This window comes from Balaenoptera physalus (assembly GCF_965194825.1).
Source record: "Balaenoptera physalus genome assembly, chromosome: 16".
NCBI lineage: Eukaryota > Metazoa > Chordata > Mammalia > Artiodactyla > Balaenopteridae > Balaenoptera > Balaenoptera physalus.
Window position 1 is genome coordinate 27,405,205 of NC_138898.1, and position 22,665 is coordinate 27,427,869.

General features: G+C 39.3%; 1 protein-coding gene across 1 annotated transcript; it reads right to left on the reverse strand.

Moving 5' to 3' along the window:
- Positions 1–82: 82 nt before the first annotated feature.
- LOC309646194 (beta-defensin 36-like) lies at positions 83–22,665 on the reverse strand. Its single transcript, XM_082432275.1, has 2 exons — positions 22,112–22,665; positions 83–3,069 (listed from the first exon to the last, which is right to left on the reverse strand). Exons 1-2 carry the CDS (start codon positions 22,167–22,169, stop codon positions 2,924–2,926), a joined length of 204 nt encoding a protein of 67 aa, XP_082288401.1. The 5' UTR covers positions 22,170–22,665; the 3' UTR covers positions 83–2,923.

Genomic DNA, 22,665 nt, shown 5'->3' on the forward strand with positions numbered 1-22,665 from the left:
TATTCTTAGAGTTAACCATTATCCTATATTTGTGCTTTATTGATATTTTTGTCATCTACATCTATGTCCCTAACAAAATATTTTTTTTTTTTAATTTTTATTTATTATTTATTTATTATGTTTATTTTTGGCTGTGTTGGGTCTTCGTTTCTGTGTGAGGGCTTTCTCCAGTTGCGGCGAGCGGGGGCCACTCTTCATCGCGGTGCGCGGGCCTCTCACTATCGTGGCCTCTCTTGTTGCGGAGCAGAGGCTCCAGACGCTCAGGCTCAGTAGTTGTGGCTCATGGGCCCAGTTGCTCCGCGGCATGTGGGATCTTCCCAGACCAGGGCTCGAACCCGTGTCCCCTGCATTGGCAGGCAGATTCTCAACCACTGCGCTACCAGGGAAGCCCAACAAAATACTTTTTTATATGTGCACAATTTTGAACAGATTCTGGAAAAAATTTTGTTAGTTTTTTGACTGGAATTTCAATGAATCTAGGAAACAATTAATGTAGAATTGACATCTTTAAGATACTGAGTTATCTAAGTTGTGAAATATTATGTCTCTATTAATTTAGGCTTTTTATAGTGTCTTTCAATAAGGGCTTCTAATTTTCTCCATTAAATTCCTGAACATGTTTTGTTTGAAACATTCACAGTTATCAGGAAGTACTTTTTCTTTTGGTTGTTAACAGTTTGATTATGCTATGCTATTTTGATTTTCTTTGTGTCTATCCTGCTTGGAGTTCCCTAAGTTTCTTGAGTCTGTGGATTAATGTCTTTCAACAATTTTGGAAAATTTTCAGCCATTATCTTTAAAAAATATTTCTTCCCCATTCTCTCTTTCTTTTTGTTCTGAGACTCCAACTACATATATGTTAGACCATTTGATATTGTCCCATAAGTTTCTCATGCTCTGTTCTAGTCTGCATTTCTTTTTTCTCTCTGTGCTTTGACTGTATTTCCTATTGATCTGTCTTTGACTTACTGATTCTTTCTTCTACTATGCTCAGTCTGCTGTTAAGCGTAACCAATAAATCCTTAATTTTAGATTTTGTATTTTTCAGTTTAGAATGCCCAGTTTATTCTTAGAGATTCCATTTGTGACAGACTGATACACCGATGATCCCCAGTGAATCATGCCTGCAGTATTCATGTTCCTGTGCAGTTTTTTTTCCATATTGACCCTGGGTCACATGACTTACTTTGACCAATAGGACTTAAGAAAACATAATAACAGAAGTTTGATAAATGATGCATATTGGGGCTTACCCTCTTAGACCTAGCCATCATGTTAGAAGCCAAGGTTAACTTCCTTGAAATGGGGAGGCCATATGGAGAGAGATGTAGTTACATCAGTGACCCCAGATGAGAATATCAGAAGAACCACTTAATTAACACACATAATTCTGAGAAATAATGAGTAGTTGTTATTTTAATCCACTGAGTTTTAGAGTGCTTTGTAATGCACTGATAGAAAACTGATACACTATTTTTCTGTGTATTGGTTTAAATTATCCTTTCAGTCAATCTTTTCCTCTAATTTCCTTGACATATTTATAATAGTTATTTAAAGGTTGTCTGTTGCTTCTACAACTAAAGATATAAAGAAGGAACCACAATGAGATGGGTAGGAGGTGTGGAGTCATGGTAGAGTCAAGACCCATATCCCCTGGACTGGGCGATCCACCAATAGGAGGGTAATTACAATTGCAAGGTTCTCCCCAAGGAGCAAGAGATCTGAGTCTCACATCAGGTTCCCCAGCCCAGCAGTTCTGCATCAGGAACATGAGCCCCCAGAATGTTTGGCTTTGAAGGCCAGTGGGGCTTACTTTTGGGACAGCCAGAGCACTGTGGGAAATAGAGACTCCAGTCTTAAAGTGTACACACAAAATCTCACACACTCTGGGACCTGTGGCAGAAGCAGTAATTTGAAAGGAGCCTGGGTCAGACCCACCTGCTGATCTTAGAGAGCCTCCTGGACCTCACCCTGGGACACAGACACTGGTGGCAGCCATTTTTGTGAGTTAATCCTAGCATGTGGACACTGGTGCTGGCAAGTGTCATTTTGGAATCCTTTTTCTAGCTCATTAGTTCTGGGAGACCTGGTTCCACCCACTAGCCTTTTGGCACTAGTACTGGGACACCTCAGGTCACACAACTAGCTGGGCAGGGACACAGCCCCACCCCAGCAGGCCTAACTGCCCTAAGACTCCCTGAGCCCACAGCTGCCTTGGGACATGGCTCTGTCCACCAGAGGGCCCTGGACCCAACCCTGCACACCAGTGCACTAGCACTAACCCTGGGACCCCAAGAGCCCTGAAGCCAGAGACCCTGGGATCCTGCTCTACTCACCAGTGGGTGGGCACTAACCCTAGGACCCCAGCCCTGGGACTCCCAGATCCTGTAGACAACAAAATGTTTTTAGTTTTTGTTGTGTTTCCACATAGGTAAAAGGAAAATTTTGGAATTTCAAAGCAGTGATTTATTAGATGACAATGAGTTTCCAGAGATTAATAATATAGCTAAAGATAGCTAATAAGAGTACCATAGAATTACTGAGAACAACCTGAGTTAATCTCTGAAAATGAACACATTTATACCTTAAGGTTCTATCTTAAAAAATTCTAAAAACGTAAGGATCCATAAGCACACCTTTCATTAGCTGCCAGAATGATATTATTGTGTGTCGTGTAGATTCCAGAAAATTTCACACTTGTGAGAAAGTGAGATGAAATGGCAAATAATGTCTTATTATTATAACGAAAATAGTTTCGACTTAATGGACCATCTGTAAGAGGACTTCCTGACAACCTCTGGATAGACTAACAGGCAAACACAGGGGTCAGCCAGAAGTGTTTATTGACGGGGTTTGAGCATCCACTGTGGTCAGACTCAGCGTAGCTTCACCTGCCTTCTGATGACTTTAGGTTTCCAAGAACTTAAACTTTCCATGGAAGGCTTTTTGGCTGGTACTTGGGCTTCACACAGCACATTTTATTATTTGTGCAGTAAACATAGACCCTTTCCTTCTTGAAACATTTCTGGCGGCATTTGCCATGAAGATTCCAGCATCTTAGGGTGCTACCTGAAAAGAAAGAAGAACAGAGACAGTGTCAGTCCTAAGAAGAGGTAGATTCTGGATTTGAATTGTCTGTAAAAGGATTAAAACAGACGTGACAGAGGGTGCTCAGTTTCCTTTGACTCTGACCCTGGTCCTCTCTTTTTTTCCCTTCTTCTCCCTTTCGAAAAATTGTGGTAAAATACAAATAACATAAAGTTTATCAGTTTAAGTATTTTAAAGTGTACAGTCCAGGGGCATTAATTACACTCACAGTGTTGTGCAACCATCATCACCGTCTAGTTCCAGAACTTTTTAATCATCCCAAACAGACACCCTGCACCCAGTAAGCATTTTCATTTCTCCTCTCCTCATCCCTGAGCAACCACCAGTATGCCCTCCTCGCTACAGACTTGCCTAATCTAGATATTTTATGCCAATGGAATCATACAATGTGCAGCATTTTGTGCCTGGCTTCTTTTTACTTAGCATAATATTTTCAGCATTCATCTGTATTGTTTTTTTAAATTACAAAAATTGAAGTATAGTTGATTTACAATATTGTGTTAGTTTCAGGTGTACAGCACAGTGCTATAATATGTATTCTTTTCAGATTCTTTTCCCTTATAGATTATTACAAAATGTTGAGTATAGTTCCCTGTGCTATATAGTAGGTCTTTGTTGGTTATCTATTTTATATATAGTAGAGTATATATGTTATTCCCAACCTCCTAATTTATCTCTCCCCAACTCCCTTTTCCCCTTTGGTAACCATAAGTTTGTTTTGGAAGTCTGTAAGTCTGTTTCTGTTTTGTAAATAAGTTCATTTGTATCATATTTTAGATTCCACGTATAAGTGATGTTATATGATATTTGTCTTTCCCTATATGGCTTCACTTAGTATGATAATCTCCAGGTCCATCCATGTTGCTGCAAATGGAATTATTTCATTCTTTCTTATGGCTTAGTAATATTTCATTGTGTATATATATATAGATATACACACACACACTATACATATCTATATATTTGGCTAAAATTCCATCAATTTCTTCACATCCTTATTTTTGTTTTGTTTTGTCTTTGCCAAGGCCTATCATCAAGAAGGTGGCTGTACTTATGTTTTTTTAAATTGCAGTAAAATACACATGACATAAAATTTATGTTAACTATCTTAAAGTGTACAGTTCCATGGTATTAAATATGTTCATATTGTTGCGCAACCATCACCACCATCCATTCCCATAACTCTTTTCATCTTGTAAAGCTGAAACTCTATTCCCATTAAGCAATAACTCCTCATTCTCCCCTCCTCCTAGCCCCTGGCAACAACCATCCGTATTGTTTTGATACCTTTCCTGCCCCAGAATCCTGACTAACCGACAAACTCAAGACTTGCAAAAACAGCTCTCAAAAGAACTGCTCTGACAGCTTTGGGGATGGGATTGCACCAATGGCCTCAACCAAGAGACACAAAAATCTGGAACAGTTTCTAGTTATTCCAAACACAAGTTTTGCAGCAGTTAAAGATGAAATCTGCTACTTGACCCAAACAAGAACATGCACCCCTCTCTTCTCTTTATTCTATAAAAACTCCAAGCCTGCCCTGACTTGGGTCTTCAGCTGCTCACTGATGTCCATCAGCTGAATAAAGTCTGTAACCTCTATTTGTGTCAGTGAAACTACTTTCTTTAGGCAGTTTGGTGCTTTGACTATTCTTTATTTCATTAATTTTTTATTTATTATTTCCTTCTTTCTGTTGTAGGTTTAGACCAAGTTTATTTTGTGATTAGGAATAAGTTTTCTTTGAGATTATTTTTTGACCAGTATGGGGGAGACTGGGGAAAATTCGTGTTTTAGAGGAAAACTTGGCTCAAATAGGGAAATTTTGCTCCCCAAGGGATGTTTGTCAATGAAATGTCTGGAGACGTTTTTAGTTGTCACAACTGGTGTGGGGTGCTACTGGCAATTAGTGAGGCCAAAGATTCTGCTAAATATCTTACAACGCACAGGACAGCCACAATAAAGAACTGTCTAGCCCAAAATGCCAGCAGTGCCAAAATGTCAATAATTGCCAATAGTGTCAGAAGTCCCTGGTCTAGACAGATCACAGACTCCAGAGTTATCTGATTCTGATTATGTGGGAGTTTTACATCTCTATGAGCTCTTGATTAATGATAGTAATGCAAAAATAATTATTCCCTATATATTCAAGTAAGTTCTGTTCCACAGGGATTCAATTGACTCCCTCCCTTCCCCTGCCCCATGGGGGAAAAAAGAACCAGTTTCTGTCTTGTAAATTCATTTCAAGATTCCCTTACTCCATTAATACCTTTATGCTTTTTAAAATTTTTCTAAAAAATATTTTATTAGAGTATAGTTGAGTTACAATGTTGTGTTAGTTTCAGGTGTACAGTAAAGTGTTTCAGTTATACCTATACATATATTCATTCTTTTTCAGATTCTTTTCTCATATAGGTTATCATAGAATACTGAGTAGAGTTCCCTGTGCTATACAGTAGGTCCTTGTTGATTATCTATCATATATAGTGGTGTGTGTATACCTTTATGCTTTAAACCAGTTACGAAATCTGCCTCGTTCTCTCATTATGAGTTAAATAAAATCTTTAACATGTGCTCATTTTTATATCCGTATGAGAATCGTTAGTTTACTTTAAAAAATTATCTTTTACAACTTCTCTGAACCTTGAGCAAACTGCCATCACAAGCACCAGATCCTGAAAAAATAAACTGAGAGAAATCTGGGGTTTTACTTCAGTCAGATGGATTATGGAGACACTAAGATGGCTATGGGGTATTTCTCAACTGCCTGAAATGAAGCTTGGTAAAAAATTTGACCCATCACAGTCTTTAAGTTTCTTTAAAACTTAAAAACTATTCTAAGACAATATTGGTATGGAAGTTTTAATTTGATAGTGAGTATTGCTCCAGGAACTGTCCCACCTATTGAAACCCCCAAAGTCTGGATTTGAAAGCTGGCTCCACGACATGTAAACTGGGAGATCTTGAGCAAGTTACTTCCCTTCACAGAGCTTCATATTTCTCTTTTGAAAACAAAAGACATAATAGCACCTATTTTAGAGAGTTGTATGTAGTAAATAAGATAACATAAAATTCACTAGCATTAAAAATTTCAGAAGTGCAGTGACAGATATAATTAGGAATTAAAGAAAATTCTTTTCAGAAAAAAGTCTAACCTGAAAGGGATACAAAAGCAAATAATCTCAATGGATAATATTTTAAGAGAAATAGAAGAGAAAAAATGTAAAAATTAAAAAAAAGAAATGGGATTTCTTCTTCAGGCTGAGATGGAGTGACAGGAGCCATATTGATTTTCCTGCTTTAAACAACAAGATAATTGGACCAAATGTATATGAAACAATGATTTTCAAACATGATCCTGGAGAGAAGGGAAACAAACAAGATGAGCCCTCTAGTTGCACCAGTTTACGGACTAGAAGCAGTTTCTGGGCTGTAGTGCAGGAAGAGGAATCCAAACAAAGCCTGGTGATCTTACTGAATGGAGGATGTAGAAATTGAGGTTCAAGGAGTTCAAGGAGGTCAAGTCAGCTAGAATCTGTGGGTCCCAGAATCAAAGAAGAGGGGGCTATACACAGACACACAGACAGAGAGAGACACACACACAGAGGGGGCATACTACAGAGCTCTGCAGAGCACTCCTCTAGTCTTTAGGTATTATCTGTGCAAGTGTAAGAGGAAACTACCAAAGGCCTAGGAAAGAACCACCGAAAGGAAGTAGGCAAAACAATTCCCAGTGATCACACAGGACTGGGAATATCTTGTGTCCCCACCTGCCTGAGTGGAAAGACCTTGTAAAATCTGCAGCATGGTGGGGCTAAATTAGCCCTAGATTAAAGGATGTCCCATACCCATCCTAAAAAGATTAAATGTCAGTCTTGAAAGGATTCATCTGATTCCAACTAACTTACTGCATACCAGAACGAAAACCAATACTCTTTAAAGGAAAAAAAAAATCCAGTAACCAAAAGTATAAAATCCACAGTGCCAAGAATCCAAATAATTTTCCAGGCATTAAAAAAAAAAAAAAAAAAAAAAGCAGGAAAGTATGAACCACAACCAGGATAAAATCAATCAGCAGACCCAGAAATGAAAAAGATTATGGAACTAGCAGACAAGAATGATGAAACGACTATTATAAATACACTCCATAAGCTCAAGAAGATTGGGGAAAACATGAACATTATGAGGAGAGAAATAAAGATGTAAAAAATTCACATGAAAATATTTGACAGATATATACTACTGTATGTAAACTAGATAAACAACAAGAACCTACTGTATAGCACAGGGACTTATATTCAATATCTTGTAATAACCTATAATGGAAATAATCTGAAAAGTTACATATATAGTCATATATATAAAACGGAATCACTTTGCTGTACACCTGAAGCATTGCAAATCAACTATACTTCAATAAAAAATATTGGAAAAAAAAGAAGAAAAATTTTCTAGTTTATCCAATGGTAAATTTGTTCAAATGAAAGCTATAAGTAGTAAAAATCAGACAAACAAAACTGAAATAAACCCCTAAATGATTAAGAAAATTTGAGATGAAACATTAAATATTAAATGAAAAACATACTTAGTGATGTTAACAATAGACACTGCAGAAGTAAAGATAAATGAACTTGAAGTCATAGCAACAGAAACTATCCAAAAGGAAGTAGAGAGAAAAAATATTGGGAAAAAAACCCCCAAAACAGAACATCAGTGACCCATGGGACAATAACAAGCAGTATAACTTACATACAATCAGATTACCAAAAGGAGAGGAAGGGGGAGGGACAGAAACTTTTTTTTTAATTTTTAAATTTTATTTTAGTTTTTTATACAGCAGGTTCTTATTAGTCATCAATATTATACACATCAGTGTATACATGTCAATCCCAATCGCCCAATTCATCACACCACCACCCCTAGCCCCCCGCCGCTTTCCCCGCTTGGTGTCCATACGTTTGTTCTCTACATCTGTGTCTCAATTCCTGCCCTGCAAACCAGTTCATCTGTACCATTTTTCTAGGTTCCACATATATGAGTTAATATACGATATTTGTTTTTTTGTTTCTGACTTCACTCTGTATGACAGTCTAGATCCATCCACGTCTCTACAAATGACCCAATTTCATTCCTTTTTATGGCTGAGTAATATTCCATTGTATATATGTACCACAACTTCTTTATCCATTTGTCTGTCGATTGGCATTTAGGTTGCTTCCATGTCCTGGCTATTGTAAATAGTGCTGTAATGAACATTGGGGTGCATGTGTCTTTTTGAATTATGATTTTCTCTGGGTATATGCCCAGTAGTGGGATTGCTGGATCATATGGTAATTCTATTTTTAGTTTTTAAGGAACCTCCATACTGTTCTCCATAGTGGCTGTATCAATTTACATTCCCACCAACAGTGCAAGAAGGTTCCCTTTTCTCCACACCCTCTCCAGCATTTGTTGTTTGTAGATTTTCTGATGACGCCCATTCTAACTGGTGTGAGGTGGTACCTCATTGTTGTTTTGATTTGCATTTCTCTAATAATTAGTGATGTTGAGCAGCTTTTCATGTGCTTCTTGGCCATCTGTATGTCTCCTTTGGAGAAATGTCTATTTAGGTCTTCTACCCATTTTTGTATTGGGTTGTTTGTTTTTTTAATAGTGAGTTGCATGAGCTGTTTATATATTTTGGAGATTAATCCTTTGTCCGTTGATTTGTTTGCAAATATTTTCCCTCATTCTGAGGCAGGAACAGTTTTTAAAGAAATACTGGTTGAAAAGTTTCAAGTTTGATGAAAATTATAAACCCATAGAATCCAGAACCTCAGTGAACCCCAAGCAGAATAAAATCTAAAGAAAGCTATGCAAAGCCATAACATAATCAAATTTTTGAAAATCACGTTAAAAATCTTAAAACTAGCTAGAGGAAAAGACACATTAAGTACATGGGAAAAACGGTAAAAATAATAGAAGACTTCTTTTTTTTTTTTTAAATTTTATTTATTTATTTATTTATTTATGGCTGTGTTGGGTCTTCGTTTCTGTGTGAGGGCTTCCTCTAGTTGCGGCAAGTGGGGGCCACTCTTCATCGCGGTGCACGGGCCTCTCATTATCGCGGCCTCTCTTGTTGCAGAGCACAGGCTCCAGACGCGCAGGCTCAGTAATTGTGGCTCACGGGCCTAGTTGCTCCGCGGCATGTGGGATCCTCCCAGACCAGGGCTCGAACCCGTGTCCCCTGCATTGGCAGGCAGATTCTCAACCACTGCACCACCAGGGAAGCCCTAGAAGACTTCTTATCAGAAACCATACACGAGAAGACAGTAGAAAGGTATCTTTAAAACAACAAAAGGAAAAAAGACAATCCAGAATTCTTTACACGGCAAAAATCCTCCCCAAATGGAGAAATAGACTTCTTCAGATTTTTAAAAACTAAGAAGATTTGAGGAGTAATGTCAGTAACATTACTACTCTCCTCCTACAGAAACACCAATTTGGCAACCATCCAAACATGAAGATGTAAAACTTAGAGCAACCATTTAAAAAAAAGAGGTATAGCTATTAAGGCAATACTAGATACAAACTGGAATCATAAAAAGACTCAAGTAATCTGAAAGAGGGGACGCAAAGAAGATAAAGTGAACAAAAAGGATAGGCAGATAGAAAACAAATAGAAAGATGGTAGGTTAAATGCAACCATATTGATAATTATATTAAGCATAAATGGTCTGAACATCTCAATTAAAAGGCAGAAATTGTCAGATTGGATGAAAAAGCAAGACCTAATCACATGCTGTCTATAAGAAATTCATTCTAAATGTAGAGACATAGCTATGTTAAAAGTAAAAGGATAGGGCTTCCCTGGTGGCACAGTGGTTGAGAATCTGCCGCCAATGCAGGGGACACGGGTTTGAGCCCTGGTCTGGGAAGATCCCACATGCCGCGGAGCAAATGGGCCCATGAGCCACAACTACTGAGCCTGCGCGTTTGGAGCCTGTGCTCCGCAACAAGAGGCTGCGACAGTGAGAGGCCCGCGCACCACGATGAAGAGTGGCCCCCGCTTGCCGCAACTAGAGAAAGCCCTCGCACAGAAACGAAGACCCAACACACCCAAAAATAAATAAATAAATAAATTAAAAAAAGTAAAAGGATAAAAAAAATACCATGAAATCACTAATCAAAGGAAAGGTGGAGTATTATTAACATATTAGCTATGCTAATATTTAAAAAGTAGATTTCAGAACCAACTAAATTACTAAGTATAAACAGGTCATTTCATGATGACAGTCTCAATTTATCAAAAAGACATATTAATCCTAAATCAAATACACCAAAAAACAGAGCTTGAAAATACATGAAACAAAAAGCTGAAAGAACTGAAAGGAGAAATAGACAAATTCACAATTATAATTTCAGATTTCAACATTCCTCTCTCAACAATTGATAGAACAAGTTAATAGAAGATATAGAATATATCAACTAACTTGACTTAATAGATATTTACAGAACACTCTAAGTGTTCACAGAATATTCACCAAGATATACCATATTCTGGGTAATACAGGATCTCAATAAAAATGGAAGGATTGAAGTCTTACAAAGGTGTATGTCTGTCCACAATAGAGTTAAACTAAAAATCAATAATAGATATGCACCTGGAAAATCCCTAAATACTAGGAAATTGAACAATGTCCTGGTAAATAGCTAATGGTTGAAAGAGAAATCAGAAGAGAAATTCGAGAAGTTTGAATTGACTAAAATTAAAAGTACAATACATAAAAATATTTGTGGAACCAAGATAAAGTAGTAATTAGAGGGAGATTTATACTTTAAAAAGCATATTTTAGATAGAATGGTCTTAAATCAATGATCAATGCTTATATCTTAAGAAGTGAGAAAAATAAGAGCAAATTAAAGCTAAAGTAAGTGGAAGAAAAAAATCATTAAGATCGGAGCAACAGTAAATAAAATAAGAAATAGAAAAATAATAGATAAAACCAAAAGCTGGTTCTTTGAAAATATTTTTAAAAATTGCTTAATTTCTAGCCAGGCAGGCTGACCAGGAAGAAAACAAAAGAGAAGACATAAATTTTTATTATCAAGAATGAAAAACAGAGGAATTCCCTGGCGGTCCAGTGGTTAGGACTCTGCACTTCCTCTGCTGAGGGCCCGGGTTTGATCCTGGTCAGGGAAATAAGATCCCACAAGCCCTGCAGCACAGCATCCCACCCCCCCGCCCCAAGAAAAAAAAAAGAAAGAGAGGAGGACCTCACTATAGATTCTATAGATATTACAATGATAATAAAGACATAATTTAAAAAATTTTATGACTATAAATTGAACAACTTACATAAAATAGACAAATTACTTGAAAAACACAAAGTACTGAAGCTCGTATATGAAGAAATAGATAACTCTAAAACCTCTTAATTTTTGAAAGAAATTGAATATGTATATAAGTACCTTCCACAAAGAAAACTCTAGGCTCAGATGGCTTCACTGGGGAATTCTACCAAGTATTTAAGAAAGAAATAATATCAATTCTTTTCAAAGTCTTCCAGCATTACCTTGACACCCAAGCCAAAGACATTCCAAGAAAATAAAACTACAGACTAATATCCCTTATAAACTTAGATGTAAAAATCCTTACAGACTAACATCCCACATAAACTAGATGTGAGAATCCTTAACAAAATATAAACTGAATCCAGAAATGTATAAAAAGGATAATACATCATAACAAGTGTGAATCATTCCAAGAATGTAAAGGTCAATTCAACATTTGAAAATCAATCAATATAATTCACCACAGCACCCCACCCAATCATATGACCATTTCAATAGATGCAGAAAAAGCATTTGACAGAATTCATCATTCGTTAATGATAAAAGAAAAACTCTAAACTGACTAGGAATAGAAGAAAATTTCCTCAACCTGATTACGGACATCTGTGAAAATCCTGCAGATACTATCATACTTATTGATGAAAGACAAACAGATTTTAAAGGGAGAAGTAAAACTGTTACTGTTTAAAGATGACATGATCATCTATGTATAAAATCCCCCCAAAAGCTATGAAACCTAATAAGTGAGTTTAGCAAGGTTGCAGGATATAAGATTAATATATAAAAATCAATTGTATTTCTGGATCATATGGTAATTCTATTTTTAGTTTTCTGAGGAACCTCCATACTGTTCTCCATAGTGGCTGCACCAACTTACATTCCCACCAACAGTGTAGGAGTGTTCCCTTTTCTCCACACCCTCTCTAGTATTTATTATTTCTAGACTTTTTAATGATGGTCATTCTGACCAGTTTGAGGTGGTACCTCGTTAGAGTTTTGATTTGCATTTCTCTAATAATTAGTGATGTTGAGCATCTTTTCATGTGCCTACTGGCCATCTGTATGTCTTCTTTGGAGAAATGTCTGTTAAGGTCTTCTGCCCATTTTTTTATTGGGCATATACCTGGACAAAACTATAATTCAAAAAGATACATGCACCCCTATGTTCATAGCAGCACTATTCACAATAGCCAAAACATGGAAACAACCTAAATGTCCATCGACAGATGAATGGATAAAGAAAATGTGGTACATATATACAGTGGAATACTACTCAGCCATAAAAAAGAATGAAATAACACCATTTGCATCAACATGGATACAACTAGAGATTATCATACTAAGTGAAGTAAGTCAGAAAGAGAAAGACAAATATCATATGATATCACTTATATGTGGAATCTAAAATATGGCACAAATGAACCTATCTACAAAACAGAAACAGACTCATAGACATAGAGAACAGACTTGTGGTTGCCAAGGGAGGGGGTGGTGGGGGAGGGATGGACTGGGAGTGTGGGATTAGTAGATGCAAACTATTATATACAGGATGGATAAACAACAAGGTCCTACTATATAGCACTGGGAACTATATTCAATATCTTGTGATAAACAATAATGGGAAAGAATATAAAAAAGAGAATGTCTGTATGTGTATAACTGAGTCACTTTGCTGTAGAGCAGAGACTGGCACAACATTGTAAATCAACTCTACTTCAATAAAAAAAAACTGTATTTCAATATACTAGCAACAAACAACTGAACTTTTAAAAACATCATTTACAACAGCTTAAAAATACATAACAGTGATGAATTTAACAAAATATATGTGTATTAGTTTCATATCGTATTGCTGCTGTAACAAAATTACCACAAACTTAGTGTCTTAAAACAACACTAATTTATTGTTTCACTGGGCTAAAGTCAAGGTGCCAGCAGGGCTGGTTCCTTCTGGAGACTCTTAGGGCAGAAGCTATTTTCTTCCCCTTTTCACCTTCTAATGACTACCTGTATTTCTTTGCTTGTAACCCCTTCCTTACATTACTGCAACCCCTTGCTTCCATTTTCTTATCTTTTCCTCCACAATCTGGTCTCCTGCTGCCCTCTTATTAGGTCTCTTGTGATTACATTGAGTCCACCCAGAAAACCCAAGATAATCTCCCCATCTCAAGACACCTGCAAAATCTCTTTTACCATATAAGGTAACATATTCATGGGTTCTGGGGATTAGGACTTGGACATCTCTGGGGAGTCATTATTCAGCCTACTACAATATGTAAAATATAAAAACCACAAAACATTTCAGAGAAAGAAAGGAAGACATAAAGAAATGGAGAGAGATACCATGTTCATGGATTCAAAGACTTAATTTTGATAAGATCTCAATTCTCCTTAAATTGATCAATGCAGTCCCAAGAATATTTCCAGCAGGCTATTTTGTAGAATTGAAAAGCTGATTCTAAAATTTATATGAAAATGCAATTGACCTAAAACAGATAAAACAATCTGGAAAAGAACAAAGTTGGAAGACTCACAGTACCTGATTTCAAGGTTTACTGCAAAGTCATAGTAACCAAGACAATGTGGTATTGGCATAAGAATAGACATGTAGATCAGTGGAATGGCAGAGACAGTCCATAAACTAATCCCAACCTATATGGTCAACTGATTTTCAACAAAGGTGCCAAGGTAATTCAAAGGGGGAAAAGGAAATTCTTTTCATTAAATGATGCCACGCATCCATGTGTAAATAAATGAACCTCAACCCTTACCCCACACTGTACACAAAATGAATCATGGACCTAAAATGTAAGAGCTAAAACAATAGAAAACCTGGAAGAAACTATAGGAGAAAATGTTTCTGACCTTGTGTCAAGCAAGATTTTTTTTTAGATAAGATACAAAAACATGAGCCACAAAAGAAAAAATGAACACATTGGACTTCTTCAAAACTAAAAGTTCTTACCTTTCAAAAGACACTGTTAAGTAAATCAAAAGGCAATTTACAGTCTGGAAGAAAATATTTACAAAGCATACATCTTTTTAAAAATGTTTACCTAGAATATGTAGAACACAAAACTCAACAAAAAACCTGATTAAAAGCGGGCACTACACCAACGAAGACATATACATGGCGAATAAGCACATCAAAATGCGTTTAATATGATTAGTCATTAAATATTTTAGCCATCAGTAAAACAACAGTTAAAACTACATACCCACTAGAATGGCTAAAATTAAAAGACAGAAAATACCATGCGTTGACAATGATGTGAAGCAACTGTAAATCTCTTATTGCTAATGGGAATGCAAAATAGTATAGCCACTTTGGAAAACAGTTTGCAGTTTTTTATAAAGTTTATCATAGCCTTATCATACAACCCAGCAACTCCACCCTTAGTTATTTACTCTAGAGAAATGAAGACTTCATTGGACCATTCATAGTAGCTCTATTTATAATAGCTAAAAACTGGAAACTGCTCAAATATCTAACAGCTAGTTAATTGATAAACAAATTGTGGTATGTATTCATACAATGGAATACTACTCAGAAACACAGGGTAACAAGATATCGATACATGAACAACATGGATGAATTGCAAAAGCATTATGCTAAGTTAAAGAATCCAGGCACAAAGGCCTTCCTGTTGTTTAATTCTAAAAGGCCAAACTAAAGTGACACAATGTAGATTAGTCATAGCTGGTGTCTGGGGGACTGGGGAGGTGACTGCAAAGGGGCATGAGAGATCTTTTTGGGGTAATGGAAGTGTATTATACTACAACTGTGGTAGTGGTTACATGGATGTATACATTTGTTGAAACTCATGTTGTATAATTAAAATGTGGACATTTAGGGCTTCCCTGGTAGCACAGTGGTTAAGAATCCGCCTGCCAATGCAGGGGACACAGGTTCAAGCCCTGGTCCGGGAAGATCCCACATGCCACAGAGCAACTAAGCCCATGTGCCACAACTACCGAGCCTGAGCTCTAGAGCCCGCGAGCCACAACTACTGAAGCCTGTGTGCCTAGAGCCCGTGCTCCAACAAGAGAGGCCACCACAATGAGAAGCCCACGCACCACAACAGAGTGGACCCCACTCGCCGCAACTAGAAAAAGCGCACGTGCAGCCAAAAATAAATAAATTAAATAAATAAATTTAAAAAAATGTGGACATTTAATCTTATGTAAATGATAACTCAATAAAACTGGTGAAAAAGAAATGATAAGGAAAAAAATTCGATAGAAGGTGAAAAAAATCGATAGAAGGTGACAAATACTGAGGATAGGGAAAGGAGATTCAACAGAGACAAGGTGAGGCCTTGAGAAAGAAAATCAGAGCAAGATGTCAGAAAAAATACTACAAACTATAATTCAAGAAAACCTTCTTCAAATAAAAGATGACTTGAAAATGCCGAAGAAGTACACAGTATATCTGAGAATATTGGTGCAGAAGAAAGAACATACAGAAGTAATATGGAATATTTTAGTACAAATCCTGAAGTCTTCACTTTGAATAGGAATTATCAATATGAATTCATTAAGTATTTCATATATATTCAATGTGTTGATTTTCTCACGTGCTCTGAAAAGATGTAGAAAGAAGGGCTAATTTAGTAGCATTAATGTCTCCAGCATCTAGATCACAGTTTTTAAATACCATTTTCCTACTTAAAAAATTAGGGCTTTTTGAAGAAAAGGCTAATTCAAGGTCTGGTGCAGGAGTTGTACAAGATGAGCCCAGAATATCTTGTCACACCAGATAACCAGTTGTGTACCAGTGAAACTGCTTTTGTAAATTAATAAAAGGACGAAGTGCTAAGAAACCCTGTTTTCTCAAATCACACCTATCAGAAACTTTGTATTTGAAATCATATCGGCAAGGCTGGAACGTTACATTTTTCCCTGAGGAATCGAGTCTTTTTATACAGAAGAGCAACCTTTATTTCAGAGCCAGGGACAGAGTGTCAGAGAAAGAGTTTAGGGATATAAAATTCCACATTTCTCTTAATTTTGTACTTTCCATGGAAATGGGACCTAGAACAGATGTTAACCTCTTTACACACCATCCTGTGGCCCTTGAAGTCTATCAAACTCTGCTTCATTTACATTTTATCTAAAACTCTGCTATTCTCCTTAATCCTATAGTAACCCTATTTGTTCCTTCATTTGGTGAGATGTTCCACAGTTCCTTTGGTGTGTATTTTCCTTTGCTTCAGTAAGTTAATATGTTTAACTTTGTCAGACTGCAGGTGTGTCCTTCGTGGTGTTTATAAGATGGACTTTATCACAAGGAAACTATCAAAGACTAACAGGGATATGTAAAATAAGGCTTAGGCTTCCACTGGCTGAGTTTCAGTAAGAATAAAGACTGCAGTGGGGACTTCCCTGGTGGCGCAGTGGTTAAGAATCTGCCTGCCAATGCAGGGGACACGGTTCGATCCCTGGTCTGGGAAGACAAATAAGCCCGTGCACCACAACTACTGAGCCTGCATGCCACAACTACTGAAGCCCACATGCTTAGAGCCCGTGCTCCGCAACAAGAGAAGCCACCGCAATGAGAAGCCCACAAACCACAACAGAGTGGCCCCCGCTCGCCGCAACTAGAAAAAGCCCGCGTGCAGCAACAAAGACCCAAAGCAGCCAAAAATAAAATAAATAAAATAAAATAAATAAGTTGATAAAAAAAGACAGCAATGAATGAAAGGTCATCAAATATATTTAAATTTATGAGTTTATGATGATATTAAAAACTATTTTGTCACATTTGGTGGATGATAGGAAAAGAAATCATTATCTTGCAGATTCATATGTAAAGAAAAATCACCAAGCATTTATTCTGTCTTTCTTATATGAACTGTACTGCTGTGTAACCAAATAGTAGATGGTGAGGAGTGTCTTTATTATATTAGTATTCCAGCTAACTAGTGAAAATCACATAATAGAATATCACCATTTTGCAATAGGCAAAGAATTAATGCATCTCGGCTTTGAGCATTAATTTGTCACTAAAAGAGAGATAACAAACATATTATTTGCCTTCTGATGAAAAAGGTAAATACCATCCCCCAACGTTTTGCCAAAAAGCGTAGAACTTGAGCCTGATCAAACCTCTGGATCCAGTCACCAATCTGTGGGAAATACAGAGGTCCGAGGAACACGTTGAATTCACTTTGAATATGCAATTAGCAAAATCTGTACTGTGGGAAACTATGGGTCAAATGACCCAACAGATAAATTATAGAGACAAGAAAGGGATGAAGATATAACCAGTAAATTAAAAAACTAAAAATCTTAAGAAATGTTAGATTTTAAAAGCGGGCATGGCAAAAATAGGGTTTCTAGGGATGCAGCCCTAGCAATGAAACTATAAAGGTGCACAAATAGTTGATCGCTATAAAAGTCAGGATAGTACTTAATTTGGGGAAAGAGACAGTTGTGATGGGGCATAGGTAGAGTTTTGTTTTTTTTTTAAATTTATTTATTTATTTTTGGCTGTGTTGAGTCTTCGTTTCTGTGCGAGGGCTTTCTCTAGTTGTGGCAAGCCGGGGCCACTCTTCATCGCGGTGTGTGGGCCTCTCACTATCGTGGCCTCTCTTGTTGCAGAGCACAGGCTCCAGGCGCGCAGGCTCAGTAGTTGTGGCTCTTGGGCTTAGTTGCTCCGCGGCATGTGGGATCTACCCAGACCAGGGCTCGAACCCGTGTCCCCTGCATTAGCAGGCAGATTCTCAACCACTGCGCCACCAGGGAAGCCCAGGTGGAGGGGTTTTTGAGGTGATTGTCAATGTCCTGTTTATTGACCTGGATGGTGTTACAAGGGTGTGTGCTTTATAACAGTTCATTAAGCTGCACATTTGTTTTATGTGGTTTTCAGTATCTGTAATTGTGTTTTATTTTACAAAAAAGGTAAGAACCCCCCCCCCCACCATTTAACAATGAAATCTCAATTTTTAATTCAAGAGTGTCAAGATGAATTGTTGTTGAGAGTGAGAGGAAAGATGGTCTCACACATTTTGTTTCGGCCTCTCTGGAAGCTACTTAGCACATTTTCAGATTGTGCAGCCTTGACCAGCAATTTCTTTTCTAGATGTCTATCCTAGGGAAATACATGTGTAGACTGAGAAGCCTATACACTGGAGATACAATTATGAATAAGTTAGAGACAGATACCTGCCCTCAGAGAACTTCCAGTCTAGTTGGGGAAGGGAGATGAGAAACAACTATTCAAGAAATAGCTACGCAGATATTTGATTGACTAGAGCTAGGCTGAAAATTATAAAGGAAGAACTCTGGGTGCTATGAGGAGGTGTAATGGAAAGGGGTGTGACATATCACACCTAAATCTAACCTCTGCTGGGCTCTTGGGCTTTATATATATGTCCCAAATTACACAATGAACTAAAAATTTTGAAAATATTAAAGTTATACATCATTCCCCTTTAACCATGAGGCCCTTTGGTTGCTGAAAAGCAGAAATGGGCAGAGTTTCTCGGCTTTGGGGTAATAGTAAACAACAGTTAGAATGACAAAGTCATTGCTCAGCTTAAATGAGATGTGTTGTTTTAGCTTATAGCAAGATAATACTTTTAAGAACCGAAATTTATCTAGAAAGGTCAGGGATTTCCAAATTTCAAAGAGCTCCTTTATATATTATTAGCTGAGCCTGGTGGATTCAGATAATACCACCTCACCATAAGCCATAGGAGGCAAAGGCTTGAGGGTCCGGCCAAAGAAACTTCCATATAATATCCTTTACCATCACCACACCCAATAGGAAGTAGAGGGAAATACTCTCCCTAGCGGAAACTGGGGTGCTTAAATCCACTTCCTGCAGCAGCAGCAGGAGGAGGCCTTAGAGCTCCACCAGAGCCCACACCTTGCCTCTGCCAGCCAGGATGATGGTGGACCCACCAGCAAGCTAGAGACAGAGGCCTTCCTCCCCTCCCCCACTAAGGCCTGCTGGTCGACCTGAACACCTAGGAAGTAGAGATAAGTAATGTGAGAAGGGCAGGGGCAAGAGAATCTCTTGCTATAAACACCCAGATTGGTCTGGAGAAACTGCCAGAGAAGAGGGCATTTACTTTTTGCCCTCAGACCGTAGCCCAGGAAAATTGCTAACAGCATCGGCACAGCACATTATGGTGCCACCTGGAGGGGGATTTAGAAATGGCTGAGGGGGCCTCCCTGGTGGCGCAGTGGTTGAGAATCTGCCTGCCAATGCAGGGGACACGGGTTCGAGCCCTGGTTTGGGAAGATCCCACATGCTGCGGAGCAACTGGGCCCGTGAGCCACAACTACTGAGCCTGCACGTCTGAAGCCTGTGCTCCGCAACAAGAGAAGCCACGATAGTGAGAGGCCCGTGCACCGTGATGAAGAGTGGCCCCCACTTGCCACAACTAGAGAAAGCCCTCACACAGAAACGAAGAACCCGACACAGCCAAAAATAAATAAATAAATTAAAAAAAAAAAAAAAAAGAAAGAAATGGCTGAGGGAAGTGTCTGAGCTTCTCTCTCTCCTCTCCTGTGGCATAAAATAGACCCAGAAGGTCCCCAAGTTCCCTTGTGTCTCTAGTGAAGATAGGAAAACCAGTGATGAGCTGCGAGCCTGAGAGACCTGTCAGGAGTAGATCCCTATGCAGAAGGCAGTGGGAGGGGCTATGTGTGAACAGCCTAAACCTAGGGATAAGATGGAAGATTTGGTTGAGATGAAGGGCTGAGTCAGTGGGGCTCTCGACAGGACCAAGAGGTTTCATCAGTCACGGGATCACACACCATGAGGGACATAGTGCTAGAAGTCAGTGAAGGTCCAGCACTGAGCCCTACCTCCTCATGCTCCTGCCCCAGGATCTTTGCACTTCATGTTCCCTCCAGCTTGAATGTTCTTCTCCACAAATCCACATGGATCACCCCTTATTCTCCCTCAGGTCACAGTGACCCATTCCATGAGCACTCCTTTAAAACAGCAAATCCACATCCCCCTGGTACTTGCTCTCCCCTTTCCCACCTATTCTGCTCATTATACTCACCACCTGACATTTTGTATGTTTCAGTTATTTAAAAAATTTTTTCTGGGCTTCCCTGGTGGCGCAGTGGTTGAGAATCTGCCTGCCAATGCAGGGGACGCGGGTTCAAACCCTGGTCTGGGAAGATCCCACATGCCGCGGAGCAACTAGGCCCGTGAGCCACAACTACTGAGCCTGCACGTCTGGAGCCTCTGCTCCGCAACAAGAGAGGCCACGATAGTGAGAGGCCCGCGCACTGCGATGAAGAGTGGCCCCCGCTTGCCGCAACTAGAGAAAGCCCTCGCACAGAAACGAAGACCCAACACCGCCAAAAATAAATAAATAAATAAATTGATTAATTAAAAAAAATTTTTTTTTCTGTTTCTCTCAATAGAATGTAAACTCCGAGAGGCTGAAGACTTTGCTTACCTGTTTTGTTCTGATATGTTCACTGTGCTACCTCCTGCACCTATCAGAGTGCCTAGAACATGAAATCCATTCAATCATGTTTACTGAATGAACCAATAAATTAAATCATGACATATCAAGTTACCTTCTCCTAAACCCAGGTGCTATCCTGGGAAGGAGACGGGGAGCAGAAGGAGAAATGCTCAAAGACTGAATATTTATTCAAAAGAGACTGAATTAACTTGAAACTGTTTTAAACCAGGACTGATGAATATTTATTTAACTGCTGAGTTTAGGCACAGTTCCTAAGTGCCCTCCACCACCCCTCCCCCCAAACTGTCCCAACCTCCGGATGGAAGTTCCTGGGAAAATTTAGATGAGTTACATAAAATGAAGAAGTTACACTTTTTTTTGCATACCAAAATTTCAGTGTGTTCAATGTTGTTCCCTCAAACTCATATTACTATACACACGCCTTTGTTGCAGCAGATGGAGAAATGAGGAAATTGCAATTCTGAGCCGCTGAGCTGCTTGCTGGAGGTCACAGAGTTAGAAAATGGTTGAGCAGTTTCTAACCTGGGTTCTAAGGCTTTCCTCTCTATCCCCAGCTGAGTGGTGTTTCAGGCATTTGCCACAGGCAGATACAAGGGCTGAGGTGAGGAAATACACACCTTCCGACCCTGTGGACAGGTGAGCTGAAAGCCTTGGGTGGGTAGAAATTTCTGCCAGGTGAGCAAGAGGGGCCAGATAGGTATGCTAAAGTTGGTGGAATGGGCAAGTTTGACCATGGCCCTCCTCTGCTTCAGCCTTCCCATGGCTCCCCCACCTGGCATTCAACGCTCATCAAGACCCGGACCTTGAGTGCTTCTTCAGCCTTACCCCTTGCCACACCCTTAACCCACCCCTCCATTCTGTGCCAGCTTCCTGAAGGCACGGTGCTCTCTCCCACATCCGGACCTTTGCATTAGAGGATTTCTGCCCAGGACAGCCTTCCTACTTCCACCTCTTCTCCTTCCCCTTCTAATTTCTAACCGCTTTTCAGGACTCAAGAGTATCCCTCCGGGAGGACTCTCTTGGCTCTCAGCCTGGGCTGGTCCCTCCCATGTGCACCCCAGGACCCTAGATCCCCTCTATCACAGCTCACGGCACTCTGGGTTGTAAATGCTATTTCGTCCCCCCCGCCCGTGGGATTCCGTGACCAGGTCTCATTCTCCACACTCCCCACACCCCCCCACCCCCCGCTCCCCTGAAGAGGTCCAGGTTACCTGGAGTGAGCTGGGACAAGAGCAGCAGTGCGGCCAGAGTCAGCAAAAGGAGCTTCATGGCTGGAAGTGGCCAAGTGAAGCTGCAAGTCCGATGCGATGGCAAAGCTAACGGGGGAGAGCTCTCTGGCCTCTCTGGCTCCCGTTCCCTTGGTCCAACCGGAACAGATGTCACCCGCACGTGCCCTCAGCCGCCCGTGGGTACAGCCCCCGAGCCCCCTGAGCCCCACAGAGTGCAGCCACACGCCCTGAGCTGGTACGCTTTCTTTTCTTCATTTAGGTCAAGCAACAAGGTCCGACCTCCAACCAAGGGACCACAAGGGGGCGCCAAGTACACGGAGTCCGGAAGGTCCGGAAAAACTTCGCCAAGAAGATGGCACTGAAGCGCGCTTTGAGGAATAAATACCAAAACGCCAGGCAGATGAGCCTAAATGGTGTTCCAGGCAAAGGAAAGTCTGTACAAAGGCTTCTGTTGGTGTTGAATATGAGAAATATGATGTAACTGGGGCTAAAACCGGCAGGAGAATGGTAGTAAGAGATGAAGCTCCCCTGACCAG